Raw genomic sequence first — 17,806 nt, forward strand, 5'->3', positions numbered from 1 at the left:
TGGTGCTACAATTCAAATAAAGAGACAGAATGCAGTCCACCAACATTTTATGAATTTAATCCAAACAAATAGTGCAAGTTCAGATGTATACTTGAGCAAACATTTTGCAGTTGTATTACCTCATAGTTATCCCTTTGGATCCAAGCACCAATACAAAATGTATAGTTTAAAACATTTACTTGTAAAATACAGCAATATTGATTAGGAATATATCCACAAACTAAATATTTTTCTTTTCAGTTTATGAGTCTTAAATAAAAAAATCCCCAAATCCAGCTACATCAACAACGTTTAAGAATATTTATATGTAAACTAGTATGTAAACGACTCAGAAAAGCCCAACAAACCAAAACCCACAAAAATATTCTCGTTTGTGTATACATGACCGAAGTAAAAAGAGGACTTAAGCGATGTGGCCTTAGTGCAGCGTGTCCACCAACCTCAGGTAGGTTTCTCTCTCTTGTTTTAGGCTGTGATGTTTCACCACGTAAGCTTTTCCATTCCTTGTCACTCTCTCTCTCAGCTCATGATCTGACAACAGCCTCTGAGACTGATGTACAAATTCCTGGCAGTGATAAAAGGCAAAATAAATCTTATTTACTGCCAAAAGACACTTGAGACCTGCCGCTGAAGTTGCCCTGAAGAGGCTTTTAAAGCACAAAGCCACATTTACAAGACATGGGAGGAGAAAGCAGATCAAGCATTTGCATTGATAAGTAAATACTTCAAAAGGATGGAGCTATTTGTAGCTTCAGGCTCAAATCAAGCCCAATAGACTTCCCCTGCTTTATTCTATAATGGCTGTCATTTCCAACTATATTATGAAGAATAGAATGAAAAAAACTCGCAACTCTGAAGATCATTACCCACCATCTGTCACAGAGACCTACTGGGTGGGAGGGTAGGGGAAAAAAAATTAAAACTAATTAAAACGTGATCAATGCTTAGTGAAGGCACCATTACTTGACATATGGTGTATCCACAATGCATTTGGTGGACCTAATGGCTCAGCAGACTGAGAAATACTCTGGCTCAGCCCATGTCTGCTCACGTGAGGCGATGCCCGACCCCCAGCCACCATCCATGGAGAGGACTAATCTACCATTGCTGGCGAAAAGTATCTCAAGCCCTGCTGTATTCCTATTTCAAATTCATTTGACTTGTACTCTAATTTTCAAACCTGCAATATCTAGCGAAATTACACAAATTGAAATATGAACTCAGTTAAAATGGCTCAGACTGTGTTAGATACACATCTTTGCAACAAAAAGTACACTCTCATTTACAGTTTTTCAATTTTGCCAATTTGCGGTAAATACTTGAGTGGGATGGCCAATGTAGCTTTTTGTTCAGTTTTGCCTGTTAGCGGTAAACACTTAATTGAAATGACTACAGTTGCTTTTTGGCCAAAGTCTCGCAAGATAAATTCAAAGCAGTCTATCAAGCTAGTCTGTATTCAAGCGAAATATAGTATCAGAGCATGTGATAGTGCTTCTGCTGTATACCTGAGGGGAAGAATAGAGCAGACCAGTGACCTCATGTTGCACCACGGCTTTATTTCCTGGAATGTCCCTGGCCACCACAGGTAACCCCAGATCCATTGCCTGCCAGAGGACAAAGCAATTAGATTCTCTCCTCATTGTAGACAGTTCATTGCTCGCTTCTTCCCAAGCACAATATGTTGTAACTTGTGGCTTTGTGTTAAGCACAGGCATTTCGCACATTATTTCGCAGATTTACTCCTGAATATTGCACAAACATTATTTGTACATTCATCCATAAAATCAACCTCCTATTATCAAGGAGTCAAAAGGCAATATATGACTAAGGAACACAGTTACAGCCAGAAGCTCTCATTCACTCATGTGAACGATGGGAACTATTTGTAAATCTTAAAAATGGGCTTTTGATATTTGCTCCAGCTTGGAATGGTTATACAGCGAACAGCATATACCTTAATAGAAAAAATACAAATTTGTATTCATGTGAAGATACTGATCATGTTATTTCTCAAAATAATTAGGACTAACAAATATCATTTGTACATCACTTTATATGTAATATTACTTTAGTTCTATAAATATCTGTTCAATGTTTCATCACTTGTGAGCTATTGTTTATTTATTTTTCTTGAACAGGCTTGTGCGTTACTTATTGTGGTCCTTAAAAAGCACACATTCTTTATTTGTTTTGTACACTAATTGTGATTATGAGCTACAAAATTTGGTATTTTAGCATAAAAGAGTACCTGTGGGGGATAGAAAATTCATTATTGGACCCTTGCGGTATGTTCAGACATAGATGGGCAAGATGAACCAGTGGTTCAACTAGTGACCGTTAACAAGGAAAAAAAATACATCTTCACGAGACAGATGTAATGGAAAAGCTGCAGCCAGCAAAGTTATCAAAAATGTCATACACAGTGAAATCAAATGTATTTCTGGGGTGTCACACAAACGCTTGCTTGAGTGAGAGGCAGCATTTTGCAGTGACCTCAAGGCAGTTCACTAAGCTTTTAGTCTGCCTGGCGAGAAAGTACATGCGTAAGGAAAGTTTAAACGGTTGCTCAAAATGCAAATCCGCACAGTGCATATCTGGCATTAAATGCAAGGGTGTCACACAAAAGTGACAAATTGTCTAGGTTATACAATTAAATAGTGTGAAGTAACTGTGCAATTGTCCTGATCCTGCCCTGCTTCTTCCAACCTAATATATATTTTTAATTGCGTGCACCAGAGCCTTTTTGTTGCCCTCCAATAAATGTTTCCATGTAGGCTATGAAGTGTCATGCTGGATATTCAGAACCATGTGACATTTAAACAGCATACCTAAATACAAGTACATGAGATGCGGGTACTTTGGGGAAAATCACTTCCAATCTCATTCAGAATTAAGAATCTGTGTCAACTCATGCCTTCAGCGGGTTGTTGAGACAAACACGCAAAAATAGTAATCCGACCTTAAGCCTACAATGGATTGACTTAAGTGTGTTTAGAAGAGATAAAGTGGATTTGGCAGTTTTGCTTGATCATCATTGTGTTAGTTTCTTTTGTTCATGCATTGTGAAGTGTTTGACAATGTTTTCGTTTACCCTTGAGGCCATCAGGTGTTTACCTCCAAGATAGCTGCTGACATGCCCTCTGAGATGGAACTGTTGACCACAGCAAAGCATCTTTTCATGGCGGCGTGGAGCTCAGGCTGGCTCCTCTCCCGGGCTAAGAAGACCCCTGCTGTTCTGCAGAAGCAGTGACAAAGCTCAGTTCTGGCGTGACTCAGGGCTCACAAAGGCGTGAATGATGGTGCGGTAAGCTTAAGGCAAGAAACACACTTGCACTACTTGTGAGGTAAACACTGAGTTCAGGTGAAGTCCTAACCAAAGAGCACAAACTTTATCGTAGAGACATGCCGTGGCCAAAAACAAAGATCAGGCCAGATCATGAAGTGGGAGGATGTGAAAAAAGGACCCGAGATTCATTCACTTAGCTTCCTATTCGATAATGCAGCTCTACCGGTTGTTTTGCTGCATATGCAGTTAGACAGTTTCGGAAGAAGAAAGCAGCTTCTTGAGCAGTTTCCCAATTCCCAAGGTCTTTTATATAGTGTGCAACTGACTGTGAAAATTAAATGGCCACTTACCTCTTCACAACAGCTTCGACTTCATCAGTAAGCACAGGATCGATCTTGGGAGAAACATCAGCTTCATTATCATTAAGAAGGAGAAAATAAACAATGACACAATGACTTCTACAGAGAGCAAATCATTTTCTGAAAATCCAGTCTTTTCAGAGATTGGGGTCAGGGTCGGGTGGATGGCCAATCTGATTAATTGTAATGTGGGATTTGTGTGCATTAGCTTAACCTCAGAAAAAGTCACATATCAATTTAGGTCAAAGATGTTGCCAAGCAAGCTTTTTCCATTACAGCACACGCCATGTTGAATTCAATTACAATACAACTAACATTTTAGTATGCTACAATAATCTACAATTAAGTAGCTAGGGTTGTCTCAGCAGGAATTGCATTATAGTTCATAAAACCAGAAGAATATTCAAATATACTGTATTTAAAGAAAGAATCATGCTCAAAACGTTTTTGTTTTTTTTATATACAACTGTGATGCAGTGACATAGGAGTGAGATGCGTCATCAGTGACAAAGTGACCTGAATTTTCATTCCGTGGATTTATGGTGCACCACGGCAGCTTGAGCAAAGCATGTATCATTTTGACAGTCACAGGTGTTTTTTAAATTTTTTTTTTTTTTTTTTAGATTTCTCGATTATGCATGTTAACTGTGCTTATTTTGAGTGTGAGAGCCCAGAGCAATTGTGGATGAATGTGGGAATCATAAAACAAATGTTTCTTTTACTAAAATGCGTATATACCTTTCGATTTCTCCTAAGACTAAACAAACAACCTTCCACTGTGATTCAGCCGTGGCGAGTTGAATCATATATCTCTGCTTGAGCTGAATCATTTTATCAAAGGAGGACACAGAGGAGAATGTTGCAGCAGGAGACAGTGGATAAGCTCTAGGCCATGTCTAATAGTGTTTTCAAGACGCAAAACAGAACTTTTACTTGACACTACTCTTTAAAACGGAGAACAGTCACAGAACCCCTGAAGACCGGCGTCATATCAAAGTACTTCGGGAGAAGATGAAGACACAGTGAGAAATCAGTGAGCAATAGAAAACGGAATTGGGGAGAAATACGGTGGCCTAAGTGGCTTCTGCCTTCTGTGGATGTGTGATTACGTGCCTTCACAATTCAGGACATTACCATTATTGTATTAGTTTTGGAAAACTATATACATCAAGTCATGGTGGATGCATTTGACATAAAGGAATAATACAATACCAAGGACAGAAATAATTTGTGAGACAGGACAAAAGGTGATTTATATCAGATCACATGTCAGTGCATGGGCAGATCCAGGCTCAACCATCCGTGCTTTGAAAAAAAAAAGAGCCCTAAATGTATACATGACTAGTTAGGTAAGCGCTCATTTGAAATATTCAATAAGCAGATGGCAATTTGACACAAAAGGGAATTAAACAGGCACTATGCCTGAATGACTCCCAGCCCATTTGAAGAAGATTTATGTTCGGCATGGAATACAATTGCAGCTAAATAGTTACATTATGTCCAATTATCAGCTGCCGGCACTGTGTTTGATAGCTGATAGCAACAATATGTAGAGTTATGATTCAAACACTTGACAAACGTTGGCGGGAAAATCACACAAAACATTTAAGACTGTTTACTTACCCTTGGACCAATGATAAGAAGCACATTCTGAGGATTCTCACTATGCCACTCTGAAAGATAAAAAAAAAAAAAAAAAAATTAGCTGTCAGTGATGTTAATTCAAATAAAATTGGGAGATCAGATTTTGAAAGTGTCGGTGATTATTTCTTAGGTACAGCTTCAAGAAATTGTGCATAAAACAGTCTCGGAAGATCCATCATGAGCTGTCAGGAGAGGTGCTCCGCTGTTTGACACACATTTACAATTCAATGATACTAAAGCATAGATTTAGCATTGTCTTGAATGCATAGGGGCATTGTTTTAGCTACAAGTAGGCCTTGAAGCAGTCAGAAAAGCTTTAGGTGATTCTGAAAACAAGATTACAAATGTCAGCAATGAAACCAATTCCCTTACGTTCAAAGAATGTGGTGCCAGAAGTCTTCCATTTAAACAAGGCCGAGCAATTTTCAATGTATGATGTACCTGAAAAACTCTGCACTAAATAGAGAGGGTCCTTGACTCTTCTGAGACCACAGATCAAGAGGAAGACATGAAGCCGTTCCACATGCCCACCACTTACACCTGGAAGAAGGCCAGACACAAAACGACGGTGCTAAAATAACAAAACACTGCATAATGAACATCCAAAGCACTGGCAGGTAATGAAAGTGATGCATCACCCAAGGTCATGAAGAAAATAAGACAGCAGTGACTAATGTGTTTGCGCAATTCCCTGATCAGAGCTGTAATGCTCAACAAAGAAATTGGGAGACATCGAAAGGCTGTGGCCTAATCTCTGTAAGTCATAACTACACAGCCACCACGTGACAGTGTCAAGATCAGCCTTGAAATTGCTGGAAAAGATGTAATGATGTCAAATTGTTTGAGGAAACTACTGAGTCAGCTCTTTGCTCAATGCATCCGAGGTTGGATGCAATCCAGAGATTAGAACCCAGCAGAACAATGCCACTGACTACAGTTCAGCAGCTGACCTTCAAAAGGCATAAATCCTTATAACTCCCCCACCGTATGATTATTATGCGATAACACATGCATGCACGAACACACACATGCGCGCACGCACGCATGCACGCATGCACGTACACGGATGCGCATTACACATACTATACAAAGAGTTGGTTGTCTGTAGGAGGAACCTGTCATGCAAAAACAGTTCAGAAATTCTGCACACTATAGAACACTTTACCAACTGAACTGTTTGTTTAACAATCTTTCACTTATTAGATTACTATTCAACTTAGAAATAAGTACAGGGCGGATGTACTGCAGTTGCATGACGTTCCATGACTTAGCTGATGTGTTTTGGTTCATTTCAACATCCGGCCGTCCGTCTGTCCGCCCGCCCAACCTAGGGACAATTTGGAGTGCTCAATCGGCCTACCAAGCATGTTTTAGGCATGTGTGAGGAAACCAGAGTGCCCGGAGAAAACCCACACGGGCATTCATTTGCAAATTCAAATCATGTAGCCTGATAGATAAATGGCTACCTATCAACATTGGAAAGTGATATTTGCTCTGATGATGCCAAGGGTACATTGTAAATACCCACACAATGATACCACAAACATGCATATGTTAAAAGTACCATGACAGTCAGGAGAAATCCCCTATCCCCTGCATGCTGTCACTTTAAGTCCAGATCAGGAGGCTGAGGCAGTTCTTTAAAGCTATTAAAGAGGATCTAAACGTGACAGCGTGGAGTCTGGGCATTGACCCTGATCCCTGGGGCCTATTCTCAGTGTAGCGCTACATTCTCTTGGAAGTCATTGTATTGATTTGACGCAAAAGCTCATAGAATCTGGTTAACATCTAAATTCTAATATCAGAACAAGGTGCATGAAAATGTATTTTTTTTTTAACCTTTCTTTATTCAGGTAAGGCAGTTGGGAACGGATATTTTTTTTTTTTGCAAAACCAAACTGGTTGCCGACAGAGCAAAACAGAAAAATAAAAGCAAATCCAAATACATGATAAATACACATTCTGTACAACAAACTGTACTACGTCCGTCCGTCCGTCCATCCATCCATCCATCCATCCATCCATCCATCCATCCATCCATCCATCCATCCATCCATCCATCCATCCATCCATCCATCCATCCATCCATCCATCCATCCATCTATCCATCCATCCATCCATCCATCCATCCATCCATCCATCCATCCATCCATCCATCCATCCATCCATCCATCCATCCATCCATTTTCTGTACTGCTCTGTCCCCACGGGGGTCGCAGCCGTGCTGGAGCCTATCCCAGCGGTCATCGGGCAGTAGGCGGGGGACACCCTGAACCGGTTGCCAGCCAATCGCAGGGCACACAGAGATGAACAACCATCCGCACTCGCACCTAGGGGCAATTTGGAGTGCTCAATCGACCTACCAAGCATGTTTTTGGGATGTGGGAGGAAACTGGAATGCCCGGAGAAACCCATGCGGGCACGGGGAGAACGTACAAACTCCACACAGGGAGGGTTGGAGGTGGAATCGAACCCGCACCCTCCTAACTGTGAGGCGGACGTGCTAACCAGTGCATCACCATTCCTACGTAATTTTGTTAAATAGACATCCAATATGTGACTATATTGTATGGTCTCTAAACTTATGGAAGAGTTTTTGAAGATGATCATCTCCATCATCTAGGGTTGGTATTGGTTAAGCGTTGGAAATGTAATGGTGACCTGTCAGAATTCATTTTTTCAAGGTTGATTTCATTAAATATGTCAGTTGCGCCACCTCCCCCCACCTTTTTGGTTCACTGAGCTCTATGAAAAATGTTTTTTGTTTGTTTGCCTTTGACGGGGGCTGGGGGATTGAACAATCCCCCGATGCTTTGAACAGATTAGATTGGGTATGTGTGTGCATGAAAGTGGTCTTGACTTGAACGGCTAAAATTAATCCCTCCCCTGCTCTTCGACCATGCAATATGGTTTGCAAGGACTTGAACAATGACACTTTATGTCATAGCAAGAGAGACATTTCGGCAATAATAAAAAGCAGCAGTTGTCAGCAGGTAAAATACTCTATAATTTGCAGACATGCTCAAGTGGGTGTCTTGGTTGTTAACTGGTGCGCATTTCAAATTATCATGAGAGAACTCCTTGCATATTTTGTCATACAAACAAAACAGGCACCCACATATTAAAAGGACAGACGGATTTATTAAAAAGAGACCAGACCTTATAATGCGAGTCTCGCCTGACTTAGTTTGTTCTAAACAGTGGTTGTCAGACACTAATACACACAGTCAATATACATATTGGAATTATTGGAGCCACTTGCAAGCAACCACATCGACAAGTGTTTAGTGCTTACGTCCAAACTAACACACACTTAGTATGTTAACCTGGACCTGGACTGAGTACTTGCAACTGTCCAAACTCCTAAATCTGTGCCTTCAGGAAAACATGTCGCACATCATAACACATTCAGGCAAGACTGTAAAAGAGAAGGCTCAAATAAGACCCCTTTTGTTTAGTCAATTTAACAATGATTCATTTATGTCCGTAGCAACGGATGAATGCACAGCTACACCAATCCAGGAACACACGATGGAGTGAGCCTGGTTGGCTGCACGTGTGTGTGAGCCACAGATGGAGAATGAGAATTGAAACTTAATACAGATGTGTACTAATAGATTTCTGTCAGGTTGCATTTCTACATTTGTGGTAAACTAATCATAAGATGCTTATACGCTTTGGCGCCTTCAAGTAGTCTAAGTTCAAAGGATAATGTCATGAACATTTTATCCATCCACCCATCCTTAAGGTAAAATATTTCTTTATTTCTCCTACATGGGAAACTTTACCCTGAAGGAATCAATGATGAAGAAATAATGTTATCAGTGATGTGCTTCATGAACACAATACAATATTGAAAGTAACAGCAGTAGATTTTAGAGGATGACGAGTAAAAAAAAAAGTCACAATATATATCCTTAGTAGTACTTGTGAGTCGGATTTCAAGGAGACGAGACTTAGAGCAATTAGCATGACTTGCAGCAGTTGTGAAGTGGTGGTGACAAACGGCCCAAAGCTGGAGAGCTATTAATCAAGTGTTCTCTGTACACAACACTGAGGTAGCAAGATGCAAAGGCTCAGTTAAAGATGCATTAAGCACAGATTCATAACATTTACATTGTCACCAACAGAAGTGTCGTGCTGTTTTGGAAGTCATTTATATCTTATAACTAATTAACTATTATCATGTACTGTATTTTATATGTGACAGATTAGTGTAAAAAAAAAAAAAAATGATTCTGAGTGGACACTTCCATCAGTCCATCAGTGGACACACTATTTCTACGGCTTCTCCTGTTCTGAGACACTTCTGACCTTGAACTTATCCCAGCTGACTTTGGAGAAGAGGCAGCAAATCTAGAGTAACAACAATTTACACCAACTATATGTATATGTATGGTCAACTAACCACACAATCACACGGGGTGAAGGCTTAGAGTGTTTGCGATCAGAGTGAATGTTTTTTTTTTTTTTTTTTTTTTTGTAAGCTTGCAAATTGTTGTAGACGTTCACCTAACATTTACAGTAACACTCCCAAACAGACATATTGAACTTTCTATCTCCTTGCACCTCACTTCTCTTTGTATGTTAGTGCCTTAACAGTTCACTTCACAGAAATAGTTTATTTTGAATGACTTGAAGGGAACAGTTTATAAAAATATAAAAATATATTTTGTACAAAGACTTAACAAACAATGAGAGTGATACCTGATCTCCGTAAGAATTCAGACCAGCTGAAATCGTCTTTTGCTTGGGTTGCAATACCTTTAACAATAATGCATATTGTTATTATATTGTATATATTACATTTTAATCACTATTATAAATGTTACTATGTATGTATGTGTGTGTGTGTGTGTGTGTGTGTGTGTGTGTGTGTGTGTGTGTGTGTATGTATATATATATATATATATATATATATATATATATATATATATATATATATATATATATATATATATATATATATATATATATATATATATATATACACATAATTTATTATGTGGCTGGCATGTGACCTGAGGTACTCACTATGGTATGATTTGAAAAGTAAGTCTGCAACTTAGCATTAGTAAATGCATGATAACAGAGGAAAAATGTGAATATGAGATGAGTAATTCAGAACTTGAGTGAGTCACACCTCTGACATGAATGTGTTGTAGAGCTTACCTTGTGGCTGGACCGAGATTTTGCTGCTCTGGGAGTGCTGTAGGGTGGAGTTGGGAGCAGAGGAAGCAGATTAATTTAGGTTAAAGTAAGACAGCTAAATAGTTGAGCATAATTTTGCATTTTGCTTCACAACACGTTGATTATCTCTAAGTACAGTAACTGCTTCATAAATGACAGACAAGGCAATTATTGTGTACTGTCAAGCTTTTCAGACTTAATTTGTCGTTTAAAAGGATAGACATACGTAGGTAGGATAATTGGAATCTACATAATAAAAAGTATATGGAAAAGTAAATGACAGGATGCTATCGCAGTGGATCTGCACATGTTTTTTTTTTTAATCAAGTACAAAAAGTGTATGTGTGTCCTGTCAACCTACTGCTGGCACTAAACGACATATAGCATGCCGCAAGCTCCAATCTGCAATTTATTGGTAGAATGTAATCGGGAAAATAAAACAATGTAATACTGTTTTAATGTTAGATTGGCATGGGGTATGCAGCCTATTCTCTTTGCAATAAAAGCCCCTCTGCTATTTTTATTGATGTAGTCACTCCTGCTGTTTGTTGAGGCGCCATAAATGCAAATAAATAAATAAACAGCATTTTTCTTTCACTATATAGTGGCTTGTAATGGACTAAATGATTCGGCTTAAGGTCTACATTTGATCCCAAAATAAAATACCATGCCTGGCATTCATTTTAATTACATATTTATGTTAGTTGTAACTTTGTGTGAGCAACAAAGTTAATATATACGGACAGAGGGTAAACATAGTTGTGAATAATTTAGCGCATGAATAAATCACCCCTTAAGAGTGAAATAATTGTAACGGGTTGGGAAACAGAGACTCGTAGGCAACAGACCAAATATTGAAGCAATTACTGCACTTTAAATACTGTCGATGCTGTAATGGAATACAAAAAGGTAAAAACCCTACCAAATATAGCTCAGCCTCTTTTTTCAGTTCTTTTGTAAATGCAACAGCAAACCTGTTCAAAAACACATTTTATTATCACCCTCAATCTTGCAGAAAACATTTCAGTACAATACATGGTCTTAAATTAGCCTTAAAGCTCTCTATAGGCAGCAACAATTTCAACAGATGAAAAGAAAACAAGCAATGGAAAATAATCCGTTTGCAAAGCTGACCAAGAAAATCTGATTTGAAGTACAAATAAGGTAGGTCAGAGGAAAAAAATAAGGAAAAAGGCAAGAATAATGGGGATGCATCTACATATGTGAGTTTTATTAAGAGACCAGTAGGTTAACAGATTTCTGCATATCATAACTATTTTTTTTTTGCACGAGAAGGGAATTGCCAAGATTCAGCTGTTTTCCTCATGTCCAAACTTTCCACAGGCCACTTACTAGATTTACATGACAGACCCTCTGTCTGTTTACATCTTAACAAAATAAGAGCTGACTGAATTAAACGTCTGAATAAAAAAAACACCTCTTCTACATCGAATGCTTCTCTAATCCATTATTTACGGGGCACTTGTATTGCAACCCCAGGAGGAAAGTTTGCAATGCTTATCACCAATTTTTTTAGCTTCCTTTATGAGGACTGAGAATATTGTGTGATGTCAAACTAAAGATGAAGAGTTTCAAAGATTCACTATAACACAAATATTCAGCAATGTCACCGTGCTTTACGTAGAACCTTTGCCATAACCACACGTCTCGTCTCAACTTTCACATCTTCATTGATGTCTGTTCCACCAAAGATAATGCCAAAGGGTACTTGGATGTCTGTTTTGAAGGTCACACATAGATTTGTTCAGGCAGATTTGGGAAACATAACAGTTTACTTGATCTTTTTGATGCTTGTACTGGATGACACGATGGCTTGAAAGCAAAACATACAATTTACCTAGCAGAAGTCTGCCTGCTTTGAATAGATGAATGGCCAGTGCACCCTCAAATTGAGGATTTTGTGATACCAGATTTGCCACGTCTGCGGAAGACTCAAATTCTTCTGCATGTCTGAGCTCACACGTGTGACCCGCCGATTCAATGTGGGACCTAAAAATGAGGGTAATTAAAATGTGTACAGTTCAATGGGAAAATATTAGTGATTTCAGTGTTTGTTCGCATAAGTATAACATTGAAATGTTTTGGCTCATGAAAGCAATCTTAATACATCACAAAGAAAACCAAAGTAAATACAAAATTAAATACAGAAATTATTTTATTAAAGAAAAAAGTTCCCAACCTAGCTAGGCCCAAGTAATCGTTAACTCCTGAATTAATGGCAATTAACTACCATTTTTGAGAAATGAAGTTGGATTGGATTGGCTACATCTCAGCTTGATAACTACCTACCTACCTACCTGACTAAATAAATAAATAAATAAATAAATAAATAAATAAATAAATAACCTCCATAGACAAAGTGAAGTAGGCTACGAGATCTTTTTTTTTTTAAGACATCATGCCACTATCCAAGGAATTTAAAAAAAAAAAAATTAGGAAAGACGTTTAGACGACTTAGGCACTCCATAGAATGCACTTTGTCATGATATATGAATTCATTTTGTGACACGCTGGATTTTTTTATTTTGGTGGCCTTCTACCACAATCATCAAATTTGAACAAACAAGACCTTGAATGTTCCACTTTGTAGTGAACTAATATCACATACAAGTTCCACTTTTTGAAACAAATGATAGAAATAAAAGGACTTTCCCTTGACGTTCTTTTTATGAAATGCACCTGTATGTGTGACCAGACCATTATCTTAAATAATATTTTAAATCTTAAAACAGTTTTACATTAGGTTGTATGCACATATTATTTGCTGTGATTATGGTTTAGAAACACCTGAAAATTGCTGTTTGGAGACCATGTCTGTACAATCCAATAGGTATAACGTTAAATATTTTGCAAACAGAAATAGCAAAAATTAAATTGTGGGGTTGTTTAACTGAACCTTAAATTTGACTTGCAGGTGTAATTGCAGTCAAAAGTGATTGTACAGTACTGTGCAGTGTGCACGTGAATCGGAGAGATTTAATACTTTAGCATGGCCACTTTTCAGATTTTTATTAGTAAAAATAACCGTTTGATTTTGCTGTCCACTTCACAGATTTGTGTTGTTCTATCACATACAGTGCCAACACTAAACATCTACGTTTGTGATTCTAAGATGTCATCGTGTGGAAAGGTTCGCTGTCCACTGAAGGTCACGGCTGATTGCAACTACACTTAAAGTTGATCTTTGCATGCTTAAGATAAATGACAGTTCCCCTCGTTTTTTTCGGAGCACTTCTGCACACTATTCACATTGTTTTAGCGGAAGCAGTCACAATCAGAAACCAAGTTGAGAATTTTAACAGCAGACTGGCAACATCCATCCCTGCTGTCAGTAGGCATGGATACTGCCTAGGTCAACAATTAATCCCTGAGCTCTTCTTTATTGCGGTCATCATTGCATTACCTGAGACGTGCAACAACTACTCGAGGTAAATTACCTGATTCGCTCAGCAGTGGTGTGATTTCCTGATTTGGGATCGAGACAAGCGAGAAAAAGTAATTTCATTTTTTTTTTTTTTTAATATTGGAAAGGTATGTACGCAAATGAGCCAGTAAACATGAAGAGAAAGATATTGCAGACGAGCAAGTATGGTCGAATACGTTTCCTGTAGGCTCATTCCTTGAGAATTTACTTGGACTGTTTACATGTCCGTTCTCATAACAGTTCCCTGGAAACACAGGTACAGACACAGCTGATTGCTGCGACTGTTCACCTTTCAAAACACCATGATATAATGAGTTGGAGGAAAAATATTTAAACCAGGATATGCTCGACGTTTCTTATTTATTTATCTCAACAGTAAAGGTGGTGACATGAAAAACGTATAAGCGTGTAAACCTCGACGTTCCACTTCCTCTTTTCAATTATGTGACGTCAGAGGCGTCTTAGCAGATCTCCAAACAACGTGGATGTACTGACAGGAACAGTGGACAGAGTAACACTTGTGTTATAAATCGCTTATCGAACCACGCGCAAATCCAACAGCTTGTTGACTGCTTGGGTGTCACGGGTTAGTGATGTGACACTTCTGGTTGACTTCCAGTTCTCCATGAAGTAAACGTTTCAAGGATAAACAACATAAATGGAGATAAACCCTCGGTCGGACGCGTGTCAGTGATCTTCACGGTAATGTGGATCTAAAGTCGCAACGAACTGTCAGATTGTTAAAGTAAAGTTAGCTTACGTTTCTTAATAAGTTGACGACTGTATGTGCCAATATAATAACATGATATGGCCGGCCGGGTCTTATGTTTCAACACTGCGATGTTTTCATGCCGATGCTATTTAACAGATACGAATAGATTGAATCATGATTCAAATCGGTTGTACTGATCGTTGCAGGACTGGCCTCTATATAAGGAAGGAAGCTGTCAATCCTTTTGACGATGGCTATCAACAAGCATACCAACGAGAGCACACCTCTCTTGGACTCGGATAATGGGACTAATAGGAGACCGTCAACCCCATCAGTTTTCCAGGGAAGAAGACTTGCATGTGCTGCTATCTTGCTGGCTGAATCACTGGAAAGGATTGCATTCTATGGCATTACAGCCAACCTTGTCCTCTTTTTGAACAGTAGCCCTTTCTATTGGGAGGGCACGCAAGCCAGTCAGGCTCCCCTGATGTTCATGGGGGTAACTTACCTGATATCCCCATTTGGAGGCTGGTTGGCCGATGCATACCTTGGCAAGTTTTGGACTATTGTCTCAAGTTTGATTTTGTACTTTATAGGTATTCTATTTTTCCCTTTCCTTTCAAATGAAGACACCAGAGTAAATATGTGTGGAGAAGAGGCTGCATTTCCAGTGCAACCCGCTGAGTGTCTCAGCACAAACAGTACTCCTCCAAGCAATGTGACCTGCCCCATCCGTGCACCTTATTGTGGCCCGATAGTTTACAGTGGACTTTTTTTCATTGCATTGGGTGTAGGGACTGTCAAGGCAAACATCACTCCATTTGGAGCAGACCAGGTATTGCACGAATAGCATCACATTGTGATTTTAACCATGTTTAATTAAGAATGCAAATGCCAATCCAATTGTTGTAATGTATCTAAATGTGATCAGTCTTAACATCAGCCTGCATAATTGGGAATGCAGTCAGACATAGTTTCGTCAGACATGTGATTTACTTTATCTTTACCATGAGGGTTCACTTAGACACGCATAATATTCATCGTCAAAGCCAGTTTATTGTATTTTGCACACATACAAAATCATACACAGAGTCACGACCACAAACATGCGTAAGGAAAGTACCAAACATGGAGAATAAGAAGTGAAACAATGCTCCCATTTCGGTAGAGAGAAAAAACTTTACTGCTAAAGTGCATATACATGTTAAAAAAAAAAAAACAAGATCAGTTTTCTAAACCTAATCACACCAGCCATGAGAAAACATTTTCACAGGAGGGCTGATATCGTTACCTCAGAGAGCGGCCTGTGCTCATTATACGTTTCTGACTTTGTGTTAATGCTTTTGATCATGCCAACCACACTGCTTCAGATAAGACCCTTATGTTGCAGGGAACCAAAAGAGAAAAACAGAAATAAATAGGTCTTGGATTTCACAACAATCAAAAACATAACAGTGTACAGAGTAGTCAGTCAGACATTTGAATGTAACTGATTGCCATTGGAAGAATCAGTGGATAGAGGCACACGTGTTCCAGTAAGTGGAGGTGAGCGAAACATTTTAAGTGCTTTATAAACATTGTATTTTTCTGCACGATTCTAAAACATTATTTTACTTTTCTAAAATCCACATGAAAAGAGCGAGGAACCTCAGAAATTAATTTAAGCTCTGAACCACTGTTCTGTTTTTCCATTTCATCACATACAGATAATATCTATTTGTTTCCTCCAAAGGAGTAACTATGTGGGTCACTGCCGTCACAAGAATACGTATTGAACCAAATGTTGTGTAATCTATTTCTCTTATTGTGCTATCACCAGAGGCTTCCTTAAAGAAACAGATCAAAATTCTTTGTCCGGCATTCGATTCCCTGAAAAAAGGTTTAATCCACAGGCGAGAACCTAAAATGACTGTATGCTGCTATTGTAGACATTTTGGACCATTTAATGTCTCACTAGATAATACATTTTGGACTGGTTTACTGTATTATTTTGATAGAAGTATTCCCATAATTTAGATAGCATTTATACCGTCAGATTTCATGTTCTTTCTTGGAGAAACATTACGCCACTTATTGAATGAAAAAATGTGACTGATTGTCAGCAAAATAGGAGGACATCCATATAGTAAATACAATAACACAAGTCTGAAAATATTAAAATGAAAATGGCAATATTTTGGATAAGGTCGGACGCGCTGTCTCACAGAGTCCATATTCACCTTTTTTCAGAGAATTAGATGCCATTGATATTTGCAATTTTATCCCATATAGACATTGACTAATCAAATGCTGGAGAAAGAATTTTGACCCGTCTGATCTTTTCACATTTCACCGCTCAAAATAATACCAACTTTTTTGCACAGCAGATGTGATCAGGTTGTTAAATTTTTTGAATATCTTTTGAGTACAATAAGGACTTCAAGTTTTGCTGTTGTTGTTTTTGTTAACATACTGAAAAGTTTTATTCCGGAGTTCATTTAATAGACGACATGGGCATTTCTGAGGAGGCTTTATGATTTGCAGTATTATACGTATGTGTGTGTAACAGCGACACCTTTGTTGATGTTCTCCAATAGGTCAAAGACCGAGGACCGGAGGCCACACGCCGATTCTTCAATTGGTTCTACTGGTGCATTAACCTTGGTGCCATCTTGTCACTGGGAGGTGTAGCCTACATCCAGCAAAATTTCAGCTTTGAGCTTGGCTACATCATTCCTACCGTGTGCCTTGGGATTTCCTTCCTTGTTTTCCTCCTGGGCCGCACCGTTTTTATCACCAAGCCTGCTGATGGCAGTGCTTTCACTGATATGTTCAAGATACTGAGCTTTGCCTGTTGCTCCTCAAAACCCAAAGAACCTGACTTGCTCAGGTAATACGTCACCCTTGTCTATTTGTTAAGCTGAACATTACGCACCTTAATTGAATAACAAAATGATTGTGCTGCGTCAATGGACTCCAGTGGGTAATGTAACAAAGCTAACACGTCTCTGCAACAGAACATGAAAGTGTTTATTTAGAATAATGCAGCTCGGTGTGGTCAAACCCTTTTCTCATCGCTCATTTGATCTTGATACTTTTTTTTCTTCTGTTACTGACATCCATCTTCCGCAAGGATGTTCTCATGTGTGTCTGCTTGACTTAAAGCCTAAACTAGATAATTAATAACGTCT

The 17,806-nt window shown here is 38.7% G+C and overlaps 2 protein-coding genes across 4 annotated transcripts in view; one reads left to right on the plus strand and one right to left on the minus strand.

The window, feature by feature from the left end:
* Positions 1 to 41: 41 nt before the first annotated feature.
* Positions 42 to 14,313, minus strand: glt1d1 (glycosyltransferase 1 domain containing 1). 2 transcript variants are annotated; one of them, XM_049762511.2, is made up of 12 exons: positions 13,938 to 14,311; positions 12,338 to 12,489; positions 12,111 to 12,216; positions 11,402 to 11,453; positions 10,462 to 10,498; positions 9,997 to 10,053; positions 5,731 to 5,829; positions 5,269 to 5,318; positions 3,637 to 3,680; positions 3,115 to 3,235; positions 1,506 to 1,604; positions 42 to 565 (listed from the first exon to the last, which is right to left on the minus strand). In XM_049762511.2, exons 1-12 carry the CDS (start codon positions 14,003 to 14,005, stop codon positions 419 to 421), a joined length of 1,032 nt encoding a protein of 343 aa, XP_049618468.2. In that variant the 5' UTR covers positions 14,006 to 14,311; the 3' UTR covers positions 42 to 418. The 2 variants fall into 2 exon arrangements, with proteins under 2 accessions (XP_049618468.2, XP_049618469.2); XM_049762512.2 differs by lacking the exon at positions 9,997 to 10,053 and having other exon boundaries at positions 13,938 to 14,313.
* The window catches only part of slc15a4 (solute carrier family 15 member 4), a 17,878-nt gene continuing 13,843 nt past the window's right edge, over positions 13,772 to 17,806 (plus strand). The window contains exons 1-3 of one of the 2 annotated variants that reach the window (XM_049762510.2): positions 13,772 to 13,928; positions 14,843 to 15,471; positions 17,213 to 17,505. In XM_049762510.2, coding sequence (XP_049618467.1) covers positions 14,887 to 15,471; positions 17,213 to 17,505 — 878 coding nt within the window. In that variant the 5' untranslated portion in view covers positions 13,772 to 13,928; positions 14,843 to 14,886. Of the gene's footprint in view, positions 13,929 to 14,459; positions 14,627 to 14,842; positions 15,472 to 17,212; positions 17,506 to 17,806 lie in introns of those variants that run through there. The other variant, XM_049762509.1, reaches the window with a different exon arrangement.

This window comes from Syngnathus scovelli, chromosome 3 (assembly GCF_024217435.2).
Source record: "Syngnathus scovelli strain Florida chromosome 3, RoL_Ssco_1.2, whole genome shotgun sequence".
NCBI lineage: Eukaryota > Metazoa > Chordata > Actinopteri > Syngnathiformes > Syngnathidae > Syngnathus > Syngnathus scovelli.